At 32.8% G+C, this 21,868-nt stretch overlaps 1 protein-coding gene across 1 annotated transcript in view; it reads right to left on the bottom strand.

Annotated features, from left to right (window-relative positions):
* The window catches only part of LOC111618162, a 119,521-nt gene that overhangs the window by 79,155 nt on the left and 18,498 nt on the right, over positions 1-21,868 (bottom strand). The window contains exon 2 of the mRNA XM_023359624.1: positions 9,097-9,299. Coding sequence (XP_023215392.1) covers positions 9,097-9,299 — 203 coding nt within the window. The remainder of the gene's footprint in view (positions 1-9,096; positions 9,300-21,868) is intronic.

The following is a 21,868-nucleotide window of genomic DNA, read 5'->3' on the forward strand; positions in this document are numbered from 1 at the left end:
GCTTATTTGCATAAAAAATGCTCAATTAAAAGAAGCTATTAAACCACGCTCTTATGAACTCTCTACATTAAAATCAAGAAATAATAAATATTTCTTGATCGTAGTGTATTTAAATTTTTTCTTTATTTTTACTTGTGTATGTAAATTACAATGATGATCAAATTTTAAAGATGATATATAAAACTAGCAGATGCTCAGTGCAATCACATCATTAATCTTCCAAGCATAAATAACTCTCACATTAGTACAGACAGATCTCGACTTAAACAAGCAGTACATTTTAATTATATGAATAATAATTAATGAATTCATGTAATTCATACAGATTATATTTAATAATAATGCAAGATTCAAAAGGAAAGTAATTAAATAATTAAATTATTTAGTTATATGTTCTGACGATGACGAGAGAATCGAGTCAAAGGTTGAGTAGAGAAAAAATAACCAAGTGGAAAAACCCACACACACATCCTATTTCGTTTGATTTCTTAATAGATAAGACCGATTGAATATCTCTCCAATTTAACAATTACTACTAAGGTTGTAACACAAACACTGACCTTAGTCATTACCGGCCATTAATTTACTATGTTTGACAGATGTCATCAGGGGAAATGAATAACCATACTGAATAGAAAGAGGTAATAAATTTGTCGAAAATTTTAATTCCTGACAATTAACATAAACAGCACCCGAACATGAATCAAACTTAGGTCACCTTTGCATCAGAATCCCCCTCGATAGTTCCCCTACAGGAATAGGATAAACAGGGGATCACACCCGCATCTTGGAGCGATCATCAATAGGAAGTCTCCAGGCCAGAACATCTATTTGAACCTCCACTCCATGGAACGCTTGAGACTTGATCGCTGCACCTTCCCTGACAACTCCATAGTCAACGAGAGTCCTGATGATGTCGTATAAAGAAGACATGATTTATTGGAGGTATTTTTAACCTAATTCTACACTCCCTCTCTCTCGTGTTTTTAGGTTAAGTAGAGTATAACGCGTATCTGCTGCTTACTATAAGTTTGTCGCGAATATATCTTTGTACGTATCTAATATAATGCCATATTTAGATATACTTATAACTTTATTGTATCTTAGAAATATTAAATTGTGATTGTGTTTAATTTAAAACTTGTCTATTTATCAGAAATGATCAACACCTATTGGCTTACACATGTGTACTCCCCACTCGATTTAAAAGTGCTCCTAGCCATCCCCCAACCAGAAGCTGGTAAGAAGGGCCTAAGCTAGCCTTTATATAAATTTAAAATAATTTATTATTGTGGAACCATGGGGTTGACTCCATGGTTCCACAATAATAAATTATTTTAAATTTATATAAAGATGTTTAACTTAGAAATAAGCAGAAAAAAATTGTATATCAAATTTTATAATTAAATATGAATTAATGCTGGCCATCATATTTATAAAGTTGTAGCATGCTTTCACAGCTTCTAAATTTTCATTCATAAAACCACATAATGTACACTGAAACAAAACTATCTGAGCCATGGAGGACGCCTTGTTACTTTCCATTGTAAACTACAACTACAACTAAAAGCAGCCATTTTTTGCCATCTGACAGTACACATCCTGATCAGAATATAGGAACACATTCTGCAGGAATTTTTAAACAGATGTCGCTCACTCGGAGTTACGTGGAGGAATAAAAGAATGAACCCAATATTTTGACAGTCAATCAAGAGAATTTTTTAAGCCACCTAGTTGCAAATGAGCTTGTAGAGATCAAATAAACAAAAATACTGCTAATGTGCAGTTCAACCATATTTTAAATATGGCAAGATAGTGCTATGTGGCAAAGGGAACTTGAAAAAATTCATAATGNCTATAAGAATCCAAACACCAGTTTCGACTCAAAGAACTCCATTCTTTGAGTCGAAACTGGTGTTTGGATTCTTATAGATGAACAAAATGTCATCAGATTAAAAAGTCGTGTTAAATAATATAATTTGATCTTATAATTTGTCAACATTATTTTGTTATATTTTTATATATTAGAAATGAAATTGGCGTTCTAAAGTTGTGATGTTTCGATTTTGTTTTCTCCCTCTTTTGTCTTATGTATACTTTATTTAAAAAATAGTAACTTCTGTTTTTTCCACTCCTTATACCGGAGATCGAATTCGGGAGGTTAAAAAATCCCAGGAAGTTTTTCGTGGTGTGCTGTCCCAGATACATCACCAACACTCGATCACCTCCATTGTGGGCAGGGACGAACTAATTTAAAAAGGCCATCGTAGTGCCCACACAGCAGAAGGGCAAAAAACAAAAATATTTTCTGTTCTCTCGTCACGAAGAAAACCTACAATTTTACTTTTATCGTTTGTTCGATCTGGTCCACAACGAATGCAACCGGGTAATGTGGGAAATGCCTGACATCCCGAACAGACAGTTCGTGAAAAGTGCCTAGGTTTCCCGAAAAGATTCGAACTCGAATCCACCAAGCCCATTATAGTTTCGACCATAACAATTCAGTCGTTGTTATGCATGCGTGAGATTCTCAAATTTAAATGAAAATAAAAATTAGAAATTAATCATTAACAGTTTCATTCGTCTTCCTTTAAGACGTAACAAATGAACTTTGACAATTGACCGGTTGTTGGTTTGCTCTTATTGTTCTGAAGAGGGCGATTTCGGAGATTTCGAAAATGAATTTTGATTTTGCTGGGTATCTTCCCTTGGCTGATCCCTTCGGATGAGAAATTTTTTACATTTTATTCTTATTTAAATATCTTGAAACTGAATGATATATTTATTTTTCATTTTTAAAAGTAATTTAATACCCACTGCAACCTCCAAAATCATGATATTAAAAATGCTCTGTAAAATATATACAGTCGACCCCCCTATAACATGGGTTCATATAATGAGGATTCGTATATTATGGTGAAAAAATTGCAACCGTATATGTATAAAGACGCTAAAAGAGACTCATAAAATGCAGTAAAACGTCATCGCCGACTTGTGTCGCGACAGGATTGTTGAATCTGGACCAATAGTGGACGAGCAGCCGAACTACTTACATGCTATGAAGAGTTTAGGCACGTAAGTTCAGTTTACTATCATCTGTACAGTATATGAATTAGGTGCTGTAAGTCTAATACACTACTGTAATTTTATACATTTCTTGTGAAAAAACATTTTTTATTCAATGGTCGTAAAAATCATTTCTATTAATGATGTCTCCAAAGTTCAACAAACTTTTCACAGAAAAATAACTTATCAGAAAATGCGCACGCCGTTTGGTACGCTGCTCCATGACGAAAACAAGCTTAAGCAATGGAGTCGTTGAATGGTGCACACTTGGTACGCAATTCTACAATTTTTTGTTTATAGGACAGTTTATACAGATTATTCCCAAAAAATTATACATGTTTTGGAAATGTTGAGTGAAGTTAGTCTAGAATCAATTAATTTTATGGAAGAAAACATTTCAAACAGCCATAGTCCATAAACTGCAGATGTGCCAGGCTGTGATTGACTCATGTATTTAAGGATTCCTACAACACGAAATTCTTATAAAGCGGAACGTATCTACCGTGTTATGGGGGGGTCAACTCTATTAAAATTACCTTTGAATTGAGTTGAATATTTAAAGAAAAAGTGAATTTACATCAAACTTCTAAGTCAGAAGATAATTTTCATTTTTTAAATAAAACATAATACAAAATATTATTGTAAATTTTTATACGATTTTGAGAACCAAAGATGGTCAATACTCTGATCACGCAATCTGGTTATGATTTTAACAAAGAAAAGTCCCACTACTGACAATGGATAGGCATAGAATCGTCTTTAATGGATTTAAGAGAAGACAAATGTTGTTTTTTTTCATCCATACCCACAAAGATTTCTAGTTTGTTTTTGAGATGTGTTGCAGTACTTCTTTTGCTCTAAAGCAGGAGTGTTCAAACCCGCGGCCCAAGGCAAGTTCCAATGCGACCCAATAAACGTTTAAACAAACCCGACAAATGTTTTAATTTTTTTATTGTTTATTTATTTCAACAGCATAAACTCAAAAAAAAAGTTTCACAAAGTTGTAAACCTTTAATCATATTTTATTTTTGAGTGGAAAGGAAATATTTTCAAATACTTAGAGATGTGTGGATGAGGAAGAATTACTAAATAAAGCTGGAGTTGTGAATCAAAGGATTATAGACCAAAATTTGGGGAAAGGAGGTAAGGGAGAGAAAGGACAGAAGATAAAATGTAGTGAGAAAGGTTAAATAGATCTTTTGTTATGAAAATATTGACCCTTAATTTTCCAAACTTTCTCACTTCTTTATCTTTTGTCCTTTCCCCGCATTTGGGTCTATAATCCTCCAAGTCACAACTCCAGCTTTATTTAGTATTTCTTCCAATGTTGCAAGATTTGACTACATTGTGCCAAATGTGGCTACGTTTTTGTTTTGTTTGATGAAAAAAGTATCATTTGGCGCTTTGGCTACTTTTTGGGCTACATATTATTTATAAATGCAGTGGTACCTCGGTATACGTCTGCTTTAGAATATGTCCAATTCGGAATACATCCTGTTTTCTACGAAACAAATTTTGCTCGGTATACGACTTAATTCAATTATATGCGACATCTATGAACAAGTAGCACTATTGGTGTACTACACCAGACAAGATGTTCGCGGTACCAAAATTTAAAACAGGGGTGGGCAAGCAAGAGGTCAGTGGGAGCCGAAATGTAGGTTTTGCAAAATGCACGCGAGCCACACTTCTGTATTTTTTTATTCTGTAATGCAGTTCTGTACTGCGATTTTATTATACAATATAAATATTATATAAAACAAATATTGAATTTTTTTAATAAACATATTTTCACAAAATTGTAGAAATAAAATTGTAAAAATAATAATAAAAAGCAGAAATTAACACTTTCAGCAAGAGCTGCGCGTAACTCAAAAAGAGCCGCATGCGGCTCTCGGAGCCACATTTGCACATGGTGGGTTTATAACTTTGTTAAATTTCATCTGATTTTAATTTGTAAGTAAAATTTTATTATTTTTATTAATCATGAATTGCAAAAAGGCAAATGAAAAGCAACAGAAAACTAAAAAGTGACTAGAATCAAAATGGAACTGAAAAAAGAGATTGTTGAGAAATATGAAGGTGGCATGCAGGTTTGAGATTTAACTGTTGCATACTGTATTCTGAGAATGACAATATTGACAATTATGAAAAATAAAGACATTATTAAATCTGCTAATGTTGCGAAAGGGGTTAAATCAATTTCTAAACAGAGATCGAAGACATTAGATCATGTTCAGAAATTGCTTTTGCTTTGGATAACTGAAAAACAGTGTGCCGGCGATAGCGTATCGGAAGCAATTATTTGCGAGAAAGCTAAAAAGATACATGCTGATCTCATGAAAAATTAAACAGGAACTAGCCAGGAAAGTGAGGTGTTTAAAGCCAGCCATTTTTTTTACATTAGAATAGATTAACGTAAAAAAAATGGCTGGCTTTAAACACCTCACTTTAATCATTTTTACATTACTTCTTTTGGGAAAGGTTGGTTTGGTATACGTCCTATTCAGAATAAGTCCAAACATCAAGAATGGATTAAGGTCGCATACTGTATATTAGTTGAATAAAAATGCACTTTAAAATGGTGTTTTGTCACTTTTTATTAATTAGAGACCCAAATAAAACAAATATTTGTGTTTTTCAAATAAATTTTTATTTATCTCCTTTATAATAAATGAATTTATTTATTTCTAAGTAAANAAAAAAAAAAAAAAAAAATATTTGTGTTTGCCAAATAAATTTTTGTTTGTCTCTTTTATAATAAATGAATTTATCTATTTCTAAGTAAAAATTGAAAGTGTCTGTAATAGTAAATTTTTAAAATATCATTTTTCGTGATAAAGTTTTAATACTTATTATTATAATCTAGCATAGTAATCCTTAAATATACTTGTATATTCGGCCATAAGTAAATATTATATATACTTGTGGCACGAAACTCTGAATACTTCCAATGCGGCCCAGAGAAACAAAAAAGGTTGGACACCCCTGCTCTAAAATATTCTTGATTTGTCTACATTGGCTGCTTTAAAAGTGATATCAAGCTTATTACCCAATAATTCGGCAGTTTGTTTGATGTTAATAATCAGTTTTATGAAAAAAATATTCATATTTGCAGACTTTGTACTCAATTCTATCCTTCCCCAATTTGCACAATCTGACATAATGCAGTTATTGAAGCTACTGGGCATAATTAAAATTAAGACAGCATTGGTACAATTATTCCAGATATTACAGGATCTGACAAGTAAAGAATTTTCAGTCCTGCCACAAATACATATTGATTATTGACAATCTGTGAGATGTCATAACATGCAAAAATTTAAAAAACTAATAAACAGGCTTAAAATTAATAAATACAAATGTATTCGGACAGTTTATGGGTTAAATATACTTTCAATTTGCAAAATTTCCTCAAATTTAACACAAAATAAGAAAAAAGTGAACTTTTAAGAAATTTGTGGTATTTCCCGGGATGAGAAAAATTTCCCCGGTTAAAAAACCAGGCAGGATCACAGGATCCCATTTGAGAAACCCTAATACATACCTAACAACTAATCCTACTGTTTTTTCCCCTTCAAAGTTTCTTTCAACAGTTTGTAAAGAACAATCTAATAATCAAATTATTATATAACTTTAGTATACAGCTTGATAGCACATAGTATTGACTTTTTGTACTAAATATATGTCAGCAAATTACCTCATAAATTCACTTCATGCCATAAAAGCCAGAAAACTAGGACACTATTCTACTTTTTTTTCATTTCAAATTTTCATTAATTTTTGAAATGATTCAACACCGCGGGTCTTATCTCACGAAGTGGTCCTTGTAGTTCACGATCATTATGATTCTTNCTATTTGCAAAATTTCCTCAAATTTAACACAAAATAAGAAAAAAGTGAACTTTTAAGAAATTTGTGGTATTTCCCGGGATGAGAAAAATTTCCCCGGTTAAAAAACCAGGCAGGATCACAGGATCCCATTTGAGAAACCCTAATACATACCTAACAACTAATCCTACTGTTTTTTCCCCTTCAAAGTTTCTTTCAACAGTTTGTAAAGAACAATCTAATAATCAAATTATTATATAACTTTAGTATACAGCTTGATAGCACATAGTATTGACTTTTTGTACTAAATATATGTCAGCAAATTACCTCATAAATTCACTTCATGCCATAAAAGCCAGAAAACTAGGACACTATTCTACTTTTTTTTCATTTCAAATTTTCATTAATTTTTGAAATGATTCAACACCGCGGGTCTTATCTCACGAAGTGGTCCTTGTAGTTCACGATCATTATGATTCTTTTGTTCCTNATTCGAAGCTCTCATTTGTACAGTTGAGTTGGCATTTGTAACGATTTTAATTACAGGAGGAATTGCGTATGGTCTACTGTTAGGCGCTTTATTTATACTTGTCCTCCAGAAAGAATTTGAAGCACTTAATTACGAAATGTCTGCGATAAGAAGAAGCGACAGAAATTTGAAAATGAAATTACAAAATTTGATGATCCGTCACCAAGAATTGTGGATTTACATGAATCAGTTGAACACAAAATTCGAATTGCCTTTCGTACTTGTTTATTTCGAAATAATTTGGGGCACGAGCTTTTTGTATTACGCATACTTGTACGTCGATATGCATTGGATTTTTAAAATTTTCATGTTNGACTTTTTGTACTAAATATATGTCAGCAAATTACCTCATAAATTCACTTCATGCCATAAAAGCCAGAAAACTAGGACACTATTCTACTTTTTTTTCATTTCAAATTTTCATTAATTTTTGAAATGATTCAACACCGCGGGTCTTATCTCACGAAGTGGTCCTTGTAGTTCACGATCATTATGATTCTTTTGTTCCTTTTACTCGTATAGAAATTTTCTACAATCTTGGCAGATTGCCAACAGCATCAGGCAGAGATAAAATCTTATCAAACTGTATGAAAACAAGACAAAAAAGTAGCTATAAGTCTATTTTACCATTTCACAGTAGGCACTTTTCCCGGGTAAGCGAGCCAATGACAGAAGATCGTTTGAAAGGTATTATGTCAATGGTTTGCTTTTGGTTCATTTATGTCAACGGTTACCCGATAAAGCGGCTTTAAAAACCACTTTACTGGGCACCAGGACCAGTATTTGACAACAAAAACGATATCAAGTACAGCGATTAAAACACTTTTTTGTATTAAACCGTCAACACAGAAAAAAACATAAATGCAACTTAAAAACTAACGTTTTCATCTGCCAAGATTAATCAGTGCTTTCACTTGCGGCCAAACAGAAAAAAACACCGAATACCAATAGTCGTTGGCAAGTTCTTGCCTCGCCGACAAGCCGGCCAAAGTTTTTTTTGGTGTAAATGGGTGCTGGCTTCCCATAAATCCTCCCGAAAGGCACTTTCCTCTCAGCAGATCGCCCACTTGTCGCTTTGCCTCGTATCTTCAATCTAAGTTTAATTATGTGTTTTTGATGGAAGAATATCATGAAAAAGGAATATTAAATGCTGAATATACTCTATATACTGTTATCTAGTGGAAGTTTCTTCCAGTTATATTGTCTGTATATACCCACAATTATTGAATTCTTTAACTTCTAGTTAACTCCAATGTCTTATAATACATAAAATTCTCTTTGAAACAAATGTTTTATTTTATATTTTGCAACTTAAATTAATTTATTTATCGTACAAATTACATATTATCAAATGTCTCTTCTTCATTAAACTCATTTTATCCCCCATCAGTCCGAATAATTCCCTAAAGATTTAGGGAAAAATTCTTGTAAATCCATACTATTGTTTATATAATATANTTACAAATAGCTTTTTTGTTTTTCATGTTTGTTCCTTTGAGTAACTAATGTGTTAAATATAAATAAAACAAAGTATTTGTGTACTTTCCAATTTATAGTAAGATATGTCGTCAAATATGGAAAACAGAAATATCAAATAAAATACCAATCTTAGGAGATTGTGTGTCAATTCTTTAAGAATGAAATAATGCACATTCATACAACTATCTTACCAAAGCCAGATGATGGAAATTCCGCTAAACCAATGTTACGAAACATCTCCTCAAAGTGCTTAAACATTTCCGAAGCTTCAGTAAAGAGAGAACCATGACCAAAAGATCCAAACCTACTGCCAAAGAACTCGGACTGGTCATCTTCCCACGTTTCACATTCTGAACATTCCGGTTGTTCGAAGAAATCTTGAAAAGGATCTCTCCTGAAAATTTAAACAGTAAATAAATATTAATTATTGCCAAATTTTATTATATTAATAAAGTAAAAATAAGAGTGATTTGTAGAAAATGCCACAACTATGTTTAAGTCCTTGTTTATAAACCACATGTCTCAAAAAACTAAATTTCAGGATAGGTTCTAGATCAGCAATGGCTAACCTTTTCCAGAGGTGGGTCAAAATGACTAACTCCAAATATTTAATTTAAATTTAAAAGAAACAAAACAAAAAATGCTTACAAATTTTACTTTATTTAGCATTTTAATCTATATCAGAAAAATAACAAATTTTGTATAATTGAAATGAAAATAATGTGATTACACATGACCAAACATTTCATTTAATGAAAAAATCTGCTCCTGTTTATTTGATATTTTTATATGAGGCTCCTTTAAGACTTTCCATGATAGTTTTAGAATCTTGTTTTCACACTACAGTAGACCCCCCTATAACATGGGTTCCTATAATTACAATTCCTATAAGATGGCGAAAAAATTGCAACAGTATCCGTACAAACCTAGTAAAAAAACTCCTATAATTTGGTAAAATGTCATCGGGCAGCCGAACCACTTTCCGCCGTCCAGCACCACGCTACGGAAAATTTAGGCGGGTAAATTGAGTTTACTATCGTCTGTACAGTATTATATATAAATTAGGTACTGTACATATAATCATATATTAATTATATATAAATTAGGTACTGTATATATAATTATATATTAACTTAATTTATTGTAACTTTATTATAATTATATATATACTTTCCACCATCCAGCGCCACGCTACAGAGAGTTTAGGCAAGTAAGTTGTTTACTATCGTCTGTACAGTATGTAAATTAGGTACCGTAAGTCTAATACAGTACTGTACTTTTATACATTTCTTGTGAAAGAAACATTTCTTATTCAATGGCCATAAAAATTATTTATATTAATGATGTCTCCAAAATTCAACAAAGTTTTCGCAGAAAAATAACTTATCAGAAATTGTGGCCGCGGTTTGGTGCATTGCTCCGCAACGAAAACAAGCTTGAGCAATGGCGACGTCAAACGGTGCACACTCGGTAAGTAATCCTACAATTTTTTGTTTATAGCATAGTTTATATGGATTATTCCCAAAAAATATACGTATTTTGGAAATGTTGAGTAAAATTAGTCTAGAATCAATTAATTTTATGAAAGAAAAAGTTTCAAACAGCCGTAGTCCATAAACTGCACATGTGCCGGGCTGTGGCTCATGTATTTAAGGATTCTTACAATGCGAAATTCTTAAAGAGGAACATATCTACTGCGTTATGGGGGGGTCGACTCTATTAAAATTACCTTTGAATTATGTAGAAATTTTCTCAAATAGAAAAAATTTATTAAAGTTTATTGGAAACTGCTTACAACAAAAAAAAAGGCNGCAAATGAAAAGCAACAGAAAACTAAAAAGTGACTAGAATCAAAATGGAACTGAAAAAAGAGATTGCTGAGAAATATGAAGGTGGCATGCATGTTCGAGATTTAACTGTTGCATACTGTATTCTGAGAACTACAATATTGACAATTATGAAAAATAAAGACATTATTAAATCTGCTAATATTGCGAAAGGGGTTAAATCAATTTCTAAACAGATATCGAAGTCATTAGATCATGTTGAGAAATTGCTTTTGCTATGGATAACTGAAAAACTGTGCTGGCGATAACGTATCGGAAGCAATTATTCACGAGAAAGCTAAAAAGATACATGCTGATCTCATGAAAAATCAAACAGGAACTAGCCAGAAAAGTGAGGTGTTTAAAGCTAGCCATTTTTTTTTACATTAAAATGGATTAATCATTTTTACATTACTTCTTATGGGAAAGGTTAGTTTGGTATACGTCCTATTCAGAATAAGTCCAAACATCAGGAATGGATTAAGGTCATATACCGAGGTTCCACTGTATATTAGCTGAATAAAAATGCACTTTAAAATGGTGTTTCGTCACTTTTTATTAATTAGAGACCCCCAAAAAAAACAAAATATTTGTGTTTTTCAAATANCCAAAGATGGTCAATACTCCGATCACTCAATATGGTTATTGTTTTAATAAAGAAAAGTCCTGCTACTGACAATGAATACGGGTAGAATCATCTTTAATGGATTTAAGATAAGACAAATGTTGTGTTTTTTCATCCATACCCTCAAAAATTTCTAGTTTGTTTTCGAAATGCGTTGCAGTACTTTTTTTGCTCTAAAGCAGGGGTGTCCAACCCGCGGCCCAATAAACGTTTAAACAAACCCGACAAATGTTTTAATTTTTTTATTGTTTATTTATTTCAATGGCATAAACTCAAAAACGAAGTTTCACAAGATTGTAAACCTTTAATCATATTTTATTTTTTAGTGGAAAGACAATATTTTCAAATACTTGGAGATGTGTGGATGAGGAAGGATTACTAAATAAAGCTTGAGTTGTGAATCAAAAGATTATAGACCCAAATTTGGGGAAAGGAGGGATGGGAGAGAAAGGACAGAAGATAGAACGTAGTGAGAAAGGTTAAATAGATCTTTTGTTATGAAAATATTGACCCTTAATTTTCCAACCTTTCTCACTTCTTTATCTTTTGTCCTTTCCCCGCATTTGGGTCTATGATCCTCCGAGTCACAACTCCAGCTTTATTTAGTATTTCTTCCAATGTTGCAAGATTTGACTACATTGTGCCAAATGTGGCTACGTTTTGTTTTGTTTAATGAAAAAACTATCATTTGGCGCTTTGGCTACTTTTTGGGCTACATATTATTTATATCAATAAATACAGTGGTACCTCGGTATACGTCTGCTTTAGAATACGTCCAATTCGGAATACATCCTGTTTGGATGAAACAAATTTTGCTCGGTATACAACTTAATTCAATTATATGCGCCATCTATGAACAAGTAGCACTATTGGTGTACTACACCATACTAGACGTTCGCGGTACCACAGTTTATAACAGGGGTGGGCAAGCAAGAGGTCAGTGGGAGCCGAAATGTAGGTTTTGCAAAATGCATGGGAGCTGCAGTTCTTTGCTTTTTTATTCTGTAATGCAGTTCTGTACTGCAATTTTATTATATAATATAAATATTATATAAAACAAATATTGAATTTTTTTAATAAACATATTTTCACAAAATTGTGGAAATAAAATTGTAAAAATAATAATAAAAAGCAGAAATTAACACTTTCAGCAAGAGCTGCATGTAACTCAAAAAGAGCTGCATTTGCCCATGTTTGGCATATGGCTTCTCTTAAACATTTCACCATTTCTATGTACTGTTGATTGTATGATCTTCAGGATAAATTCATAGTGGATGATGTCTTTTTTGTAAAAAACCTCCAGCTTAATCTTAACCTTGGATTGATCAGCCAGAAAGTTCTTTGGTTGATTGCAGTGATTATGGTGTTTTTACAGATAATATTGCAGTTTTGTCTGAGGAATGTACAGGAAATACTAGGTTTTATCTGTTGTGATAATGTTTCCAGATGTGTTTGGTCATTATCCACTGTAGTGATGTTATCCCCAGAGATTATCATGTGTTCGTCCATGTCAGCATCAAGTTCTTTGAAAGCATGTGCTCACACATGATGCCTGTTCAGGACATAATGAAAATGATTAATAGCTACTGTGGGAGATTCCAGTTCATTGACAGTCAAATGACAATTTCCATGCACAAGAGTCCTGATATNGTGCCACAGTTTATAACTTTGTTAAATTTCTTCTGATTTTAATTTGTAAGTAAAATTTTATTATTTTTATTAATCACGAATTGCAAAAAGGCAAATGAAAAGCAACAGAAAACTAAAAAGTGACTAGAATCAAAATGGAACTGAAAAAAGAGATTGCTGAGAAATATGAAGGTGGCATGCATGTTCGAGATTTAACTGTTGCATACTGTATTCTGAGAACTACAATATTGACAATTATGAAAAATAAAGACATTATTAAATCTGCTAATATTGCGAAAGGGGTTAAATCAATTTCTAAACAGATATCGAAGTCATTAGATCATGTTGAGAAATTGCTTTTGCTATGGATAACTGAAAAACTGTGCTGGCGATAACGTATCGGAAGCAATTATTCACGAGAAAGCTAAAAAGATACATGCTGATCTCATGAAAAATCAAACAGGAACTAGCCAGAAAAGTGAGGTGTTTAAAGCTAGCCATTTTTTTTTACATTAAAATGGATTAATCATTTTTACATTACTTCTTATGGGAAAGGTTAGTTTGGTATACGTCCTATTCAGAATAAGTCCAAACATCAGGAATGGATTAAGGTCATATACCGAGGTTCCACTGTATATTAGCTGAATAAAAATGCACTTTAAAATGGTGTTTCGTCACTTTTTATTAATTAGAGACCCCCAAAAAAAACAAAATATTTGTGTTTTTCAAATAAATTTTTGTTTGTCTCTTTTATAATAAATAAATTTATCTATTTCTAAGTAAAAATTGAAAGTGTCTGTAGAAGTAAATTTTTAAAATATCATTTTTCGTGATAAAGTTTTAATACTTATTATTATAATCTAGACATGTTAATCCTTAAATATACTTGTATATTGGGCCACAAGTATATATTATATATACTTGTGGCACAAGTATACTTGTGGTTGACTTGGCCTTTCAATACGGCCCAGAGAAACAAAAAGGTTGGACACCCCTGCTCTAAAGTATTCTTGATTTGTCTACCTCGGCTGCTTTAAAAGTGATATCAAGCTTATAACCCAATAATTCGGCAGTTTGTTTGATGTTAATAATCAGTTTTATGAAAAAAATATTCATACAGTGAAACCCCGAACTTATGCGATAGGTGGGACCGAGCGATAACCGTGTAAGTCGGGATATAATTTCGCAATTTGTCTAAAATCCAAGTCAGATGTATGTAAACTAATAAATGTTCTCGTTAATCTTATCTCATCTTTTGATTCATTCACGGTTACAAGAAATCACCACGTAGAGACTCTCGCGTCTCCGTAGATATAACAAACACAGAATTAAACAACACAAAATAAATTGTAGCTATGTGTCGATTCCACACGACACATCCGAACATGTAAGCTGAACAATAGTGTGGGGGGAGTAAGTAAAAAAGAGCTGCGTGGCACTCAAACAAAAGACGAATCGACGAGATTTGAAAATCGTGTAACTCCAGGTTAGCGTAAGTTGGGGTAGCGTAAGTCGAGGTATTACTGTATTTGCAGACTCTGTACTCAATTCTATCCTTGTCCAATTTGCACAATCTGACATAATGCAGTTATTGAAGCTACTGGGCATAATTAAAATTAAGACAGCATTGGTACAATTATTCCAGATATTACAGGTTCTGACAAGTAAAGAATTTTCAGAGTCCTGCCACAAATACATATTGATTATTGGCAATCTGTGAGATGTCATAACATGCAAAAATTTAAAAAAACTAATAAGCAGGCTTAAAATTAATAAGTACAAATGTATTAGGACAGTTTATGGGTTAATTATACTTTCTATTTGCAAAATTTCCTCAAATTTAACACAAAATAAGAAAAAAGTGAACTTTTAAGAAATTTGTGGTATTTCCCGGGATGAGAAGAATTTCCTCGGTTAAAAAACCAGGCAGGATCACGGGATCCCGTTTGAGAAACCCTAATACGTACCTAATAACTAGTCCTACTGTTTTTTCCCTTCAAAGTCTCTTTCAACAGTTTGTAAAAAACAATTTAATAATCAAATTATTATATAACTTTAGTATACAGCTTGATAGAACATAGTATTGACTTTTTGTACTAAATATATGCCAGAAAATAACCTCATAAATTGGCAATTCTCTTCATGCCATAAAAGCCAGAAAACTAGGACACTATTCTACTTTTTTTTCTTTATTTCAAATTTTCATTAATTTTTGAAATGATTCAACACCGTGGGTCTTATCTCACGAAGTGGTCCCTGTAGTTCACGATCATTATGGTTGTTTTGTTCCTTTTACTCGTATAGAAATTGTCTACAATCTTGGCAGATTGCCAACAGCATCAAGCAGAGATAAAATCTTACCAAACTGTATGAAAACAAGACCAAAAAAAGTAGCTATAAGTCTATTTTACCAAAGTCTCTATTTTAATACATAAAGTATTTCACAGTAGGCACTTTTCCCGGGTAAGCGAGCCAATGACAGAAGATGATTTGAAAGCTATTACATCAATGATTTGCTTTCGGTTCGTTTACGGCAACGGTTACCCGATAAAGCGGCTTTAAAAGCCACTTTATTGGGCACCAGGACCAATATTTGACAACAAAAACAATATCAAGTACAGCGATTAAAACACTTTTTTGTATTAAACCGTCAACACAGAAAGAAACATAAATGCAACTTAAAAACTAACGTTTTAACGTTAAAAATTAACGTTTTCATCTGCCAAGATTAATTAGTGCTTTTACTTGTGGCCAAGCAGAAAAAAAACACCGAATACCAATAGTTGTTGGTGAGTTCTTGCCTCGCCAACAAGCCGGCCAAAGTTTTTTTTCGTGTAAACGGGTGCTGGCTTCCCATAAAGCCTCCCGAAAGGCACTTTCCTCTCAGCAGATCGCCCACTTGTCGCTTTGCCTCGTACCTTCAATCTAAGTTTAAATTATGTGTTTTTGATGGAAGAATATCATGAAAAAGGAATATTAAATGCTGAATATACTCTATATACCCACATATTATTGAATTCTTTAACTTCTATTTAACTCCAATGTCTTATAATACATAATATTCTCTTTGAAACAAATGTTTTATTTTATATTTTGCAACAAAAATTAATTTATTTTTCGTACAAATTACATATTATCAAATGTCTCTTCTTCATTAAACTCATTTTATCCCCCATCAGTCCGAATAATTCCCTAAAGATTTAGGGAAAAATTCTTGTAAATCCATACTATTGTTTATATAATATAATTATTTAAAATATCGCGCAAACAGNTGGCTGGAGTGCTTTTGGTAGGAATAGTATAGTCTTGAAAAATCAACAGATGCCCCTGTGCCTGAAACGCAAGGTTTTTGATCAGTGTGTCTGGCCAGTTCTCACTTATGGATCAGAAACTTGGACTCTTAGAAAATCAGAGATCCAAAGTAAACAGACTTCCCAAAGGAGCATGGAAAGCTGTATGCTTGGCATAACAAGGAGAGATCGGAAACGTATAAAATGGATCAGGGAAATGAGATTATGAGGATCAGAGAAATGAGATTATATGAGTTACCGATAACATCGCTAGAGTAAAATCCCTCAAGTGGCAGTGGGCTGAACATATTGCAAGAAGAACTGACCATCGCTGGACATCTGAAGTTCTTGATTGGATACCAAGAGATCGAAAACGAACAAGAAGACGTCCTCACACTCGGTGGATTGATGAGATCAAGAGGCATCTTGGCACAACATGGAAGCGAAGTGCTCAAAACAAAAGATTATAAAAGAGGCTTGGGGAGACTTTCATCCTGCAGTGGATTGATAACGGTTGATGATGATGATGATGATGATGATGATGATGATGATGATGATGATATATATATATATATATATTATATATTTTTGTTTGCTGTTTATAGTGAGATTTCTTGTAATAAGCCAACAGTTTTCATAACAATGTTCCGTTTTTAACATTGAATTTTCTTACGGAAAAAACATTTTGCGATTTGTTCTTTGTTTGCATTTTTCCATATTAAAACTATTTATACATAGAGAGCGATTCGTCATTTTTATGTTTTGTCTGTTAATAAGATGAAATTCACTCGCAGAGAACACAACTTTCGAATGTTTTGTTATTTCAAATAGCGAAATTTTGTTTACATTATGTGAAATTTAAATACGGTACTAGTGATTTTAAAACGAAAACCCTCACGTAATACGAGAAATTTCTGCAACACATTAATTAATACTATAATCGTTTTAATAATCTTTTATACGCTTTATTTGCAGATGGCCACAACTCTGCATTCCGTGTTTTCGGGATTATTAAAGTTGAAGAATGCATTCAGAATTCGCAGAAGCTGTCAGATCTTCACAAACATCTCTCATTCGAATGAAAACGGCTGAAATTTTTTTATTCGTATTCATTATAACGGGAAAAATAAGTTTTAAAAAATTACGGTAACCAGTAGTAAAATAAACGGTAATATATAATAATTGGGATCAGAATATCAGAATGAATACTGATTTAATTTCTGTTTATAAAGACACTGATACTGTAATTAATTTACGGTTCGGTCTCGGAATTGTTAAGTTTATTTGATTGTTTAATTCCAATTAAGTTAATGTAATCCCGTTTTATTTATTTTGAAGCAACGTGTTTCAAATACCAGTTATTTGAATTTAGTAATGTTTTAGTAGTTTTATATTGCTATACAGATTTATTAATGTGTAGAGACACGAAGAAAATAGTTAATATTGCATCTACTAAGTAACGAATAGAATATCAAATAATGCTCACAGTTACTGTTAATAAATATTTTGTGACAGTTCATAAATTAGTATAGCGTATTATTTATCACAGTTTGTATATGCTTTTGAGCTGTTAATAAACGATGTATAATCATACCCCTTAACAGAACTGTTATCTATTTTCTGCGATGTATTGTTAATTAAGATGTATTCTTGAGATAAAGGCGAAAAAGCCGTTTTCAATTTCCATTTAAACAGACTGAATGCTCTGTTAAGTACATTAAGTTCTGTTAATAATCTTAATATTTCAACCAATGTTCCCAACACAATATGTCCTCTGAGGTCATAATGATAAAATTTTTGAAATTAATTAAATATTGCGCATAATTTGAAATATAAACTGTGTATAAATTGTAGTTTTAATTCCATTTCATTCAGTATCGAATATAAATTATTTAATTTCTTTTAAAATTATTAGGTATTGGCAATATGTTAATGTTGGAAGAGTTTAACACTCCTTACACCGGAGATCGAATTTGGCAAGTTAAAAAATTCCAGTAAGTTTTTCGTGGTGTGCTGTCCCAGATACATCGAAATGCGTTACTCAGCACCCGATCACCTCCATTGTGGGAAGGGACGAACTAATTTAAAAAGGCCACAGTAGTGCCCACACAGCAGAAAGGCAAAAAACAAAAAATATTTCCTGTTCTCTGGTCACGAAGAAAACATATTATTTAACTTTCATCGTTTGCTCGGTCTGGTCCACACGAATGCAACCGGGTAATATGGAAAAAGGCCTGACATCCCGAACAGACAATTCGTGGAAAGTACCTAGGTTTCCCGAAGAGATTCGAACCCGAATCCACCAAGCCCATTATAGTTTCGACCATAACAATTCAGTCGTTATTATATATTATACATGAGTCAGATTCTCAAATTTAAATGAAAATAAAAATTAAAAATTAATCATTAACATTTTCCTTCTTCATTTAAGACGTAACAAATAAACTTTGACAACTGACCGGTTGTTGGTTTGCTCTTATTCTTGCGAAGAGTGCGATTTCGGATATTTCGAAAATGAATTTTGATTTTGCTGGGTATCGTCTCTTGGCTGATCCCTTCGGGTGAGAGATTTTTAACATTTTATTTTTATTTATTTAAATGACAATTTACAGAAAAAATTGTAGACTTTAAAGTGAAATTTCTGGGTGAAAATTATAATTAATTAATTAAAATATAATTGACAGCAATTATCTTCAATAACTTTATAGGTTTCAAATTAGCGGAGATTTATAGAAGTACATTTTAATCGATTTTAAACTGAAATTGTTATAACTATTCTCAATAATTAGCGAAATGGCCGACGGAGATTCCGATAAATTTGCGTTCGATATAATCATAAGTTAAACAGGTTACAGTTAAGGACCTCGAACTAAGATCTACAAGATTTAGAGTGAGGGCCGCTAAGTTTCTTAGTGGGAAACAGCAAATTTAAAAGCTTAAGGTTTCGGACTTTCAGCTTTTAAATTTAAATTTATTTGAAGAAGGAAGCAAAAGTTTTATAACAGAACTAGCAGACAAGCCGGCGTTGCTCGGACAAAGAGAAACGATAGCGAAGATTAAGATTATTACATTACAGCCAAACTTACCCGTTTTCACAGAATGCAAGAATTAGATCCCCTTGTTTCCAGACTAATTAAAACGTTTTTAGATGGGTCTAAAAATTTCCTGCAAAAACGCAGAAAACAGCATCTGCGCCTGTAAATCTTGCACGTTGCTTTCTCTTAACACTTGTTACTGAACACTTCCATTGTCGAAGCGTTAATCCTGTACCTCTCCACCGTGGGTGGAATTTCAAAAAATCCCTTCTTAGTGTNAGAATCGGGCATACGACGTGATATTACAATCAATAAATAACAATTAGGCAAAATACAACATAAAATAAAGTAATGGTGCAAGTTCAACACCAAATAATAAGCCTTTTGAAAAGAGGCAATACAATAATAATTAAAATAATAAATAATAAGTACAACAACAATAATAAACATATTCTAAATTTATACAAAAAAAAATGCAAAAAAATGCAGGAAAATGGTTTGCGTAAATTAAAATCAAAGATAAGAAAAAAGTACAGTAATGGCTACGAATGAGCTATAGAATAAACAGACAGAAATGTACGCTAAATCTGGACCAAACAAAGTATATAGAGTGTATTGTTAATAAATTTGGAATGATGGATTGCGAGGGTTTTCAAATTCCAATGAAAATCAAGCAAGCTTATAAAGATAATAACGATATTAAAACGATAAAAAAACATAGCAAAATGCTATAGTTTACTTGATGTACTGTACTGTACATTACCTTGAAGACGTACCGAAAACACCGTACAATCGAGCTTTCAACGACAGAAGCGGAATAGACGAGCTATTCTCAATAATTAGCGAAATGGCCGACGGAGATTCCGATAAATTTGCGTTCGATATAATCATAAGTTAAACAGGTTACAGTTAAGGACCTCGAACTAAGATCTACAAGATTTAGAGTGAGGGCCGCTAAGTTTCTTAGTGGGAAAGAGCAAATTTAAATAACTTAAGGCATCGGACTTTCAGCTTTTAAATTTAAATTTATTTGAAGAAGGAAGCAAAAGTTTTATAACAGAACTAGCAGACAAGCCGGCGTTGCTCGGACAAAGAGAAACGATAGCGAAGATTAAGATTATTACATTACAGCCAAACTTACCCGTTTTCACAGAATGCAAGAATTAGATCCCCTTGTTTCCAGACTAATTAAAACGTTTTTAGATGGGTCTAAAAATTTCCTGCAAAAACGCAGAAAACAGCATCTGCGCCTGTAAATCTTGCACGTTGCTTTCTCTTAACACTTGTTACTGAACACTTCCATTGTCGAAGCGTTAATCCTGTACCTCTCCACCGTGGGTGGAATTTCAAAAAATCCCTTCTTAGTGTGCGTTCTCGTGACGAACCCTAACTGTGTAACAAAGTTCAACTTTGAACTCTTAACCGTTTGGGCTCTGCGCTTATTATTATTATTATCAACCCGTCTCGATTATATATATAGATTAGTTGAAACTGACGTTCGAACCCTCGACGGATTTTGCTTTATATACCCCACCAATGGGTAGTCCCACCCATACAAAAAAAGCTTTGAATGATCCACAATGTTCCAGAACATTCCACAACATTCGAGAGTGTTCTGGAATGTTCCTCAATGATCTGGGATGTTTCAAGATGTTCCCGAACGTTCCAGAACATCCCGGAACATTCTGGAATGTTGTGGAATTCTCTCGAATACTCTCGAATGTTCTGGACTGTTCTATAAATTTCTAGAGAGCAAAACTTCCCGCCCTTATATCTTCAATAGCACGCCCTTCGGATAAAAACGGGAAGCTTCTTCATGGATGGGGGATAGAGGGCTACCACACCCATATACAGTGGAACCTCGGTATACGTCTGCTTTAGAATACGTCCAATTCGGAATACGTCCTGTTTGGACGAAACAAATTTTGCTCGGTATACGACTCAATACAATTATACGAGCCATGTATGAACAAGTAGCATTACTGGTGTACTACACTAGACTAGAAGATCGCGGTGCTACGGTTTATAACTTTGTTAAATTTTTTTTTATTTTTAATTTGTAAGTAACATTTTATTATTTTTTATTAATCATGAATTGCAAAAGGGCAACAGAAAAATAAAAAAATGACTAAATCACAACGGAACTGAAAAAAGAGATTGTTGAGAAATATGAAGGTTGCACGCGTGTTCGAGATTTAACGAGATTTAACTGTTGCATTCCGTATTCCGAGAACGACGATATCGACAATCGTGAAAAATAAAGACATTATTAAATTTGCTAACGTTACGAAAGGGGTTAAATCAATTTTTAAACAAAGATCGAAGACATTAGATTATGTCGAGAAATTGCTTTTGCTTTGGATAACTGAAAAACAGTGTGCCGGCGACAGCGTATCGGAAGAAATTATTTGCGAGAAAGTTAAAAGGATACATGCTGATCTCATGAAAAATCAAGCAGAAACTAGCGAGGAAAGCGAGGTGTTTAAAGCCAGCCATTTTTTTTACATGAGAACGGATTAATCATTTTTACATTACTTCTTATGGAAAAGGTTGGTTTG

This window comes from Centruroides sculpturatus, unplaced genomic scaffold (assembly GCF_000671375.1).
Source record: "Centruroides sculpturatus isolate CEXI.00-Female unplaced genomic scaffold, Cexi_2.0 scaffold62, whole genome shotgun sequence".
NCBI classification, from domain to species: Eukaryota; Metazoa; Arthropoda; class Arachnida; order Scorpiones; family Buthidae; genus Centruroides; species Centruroides sculpturatus.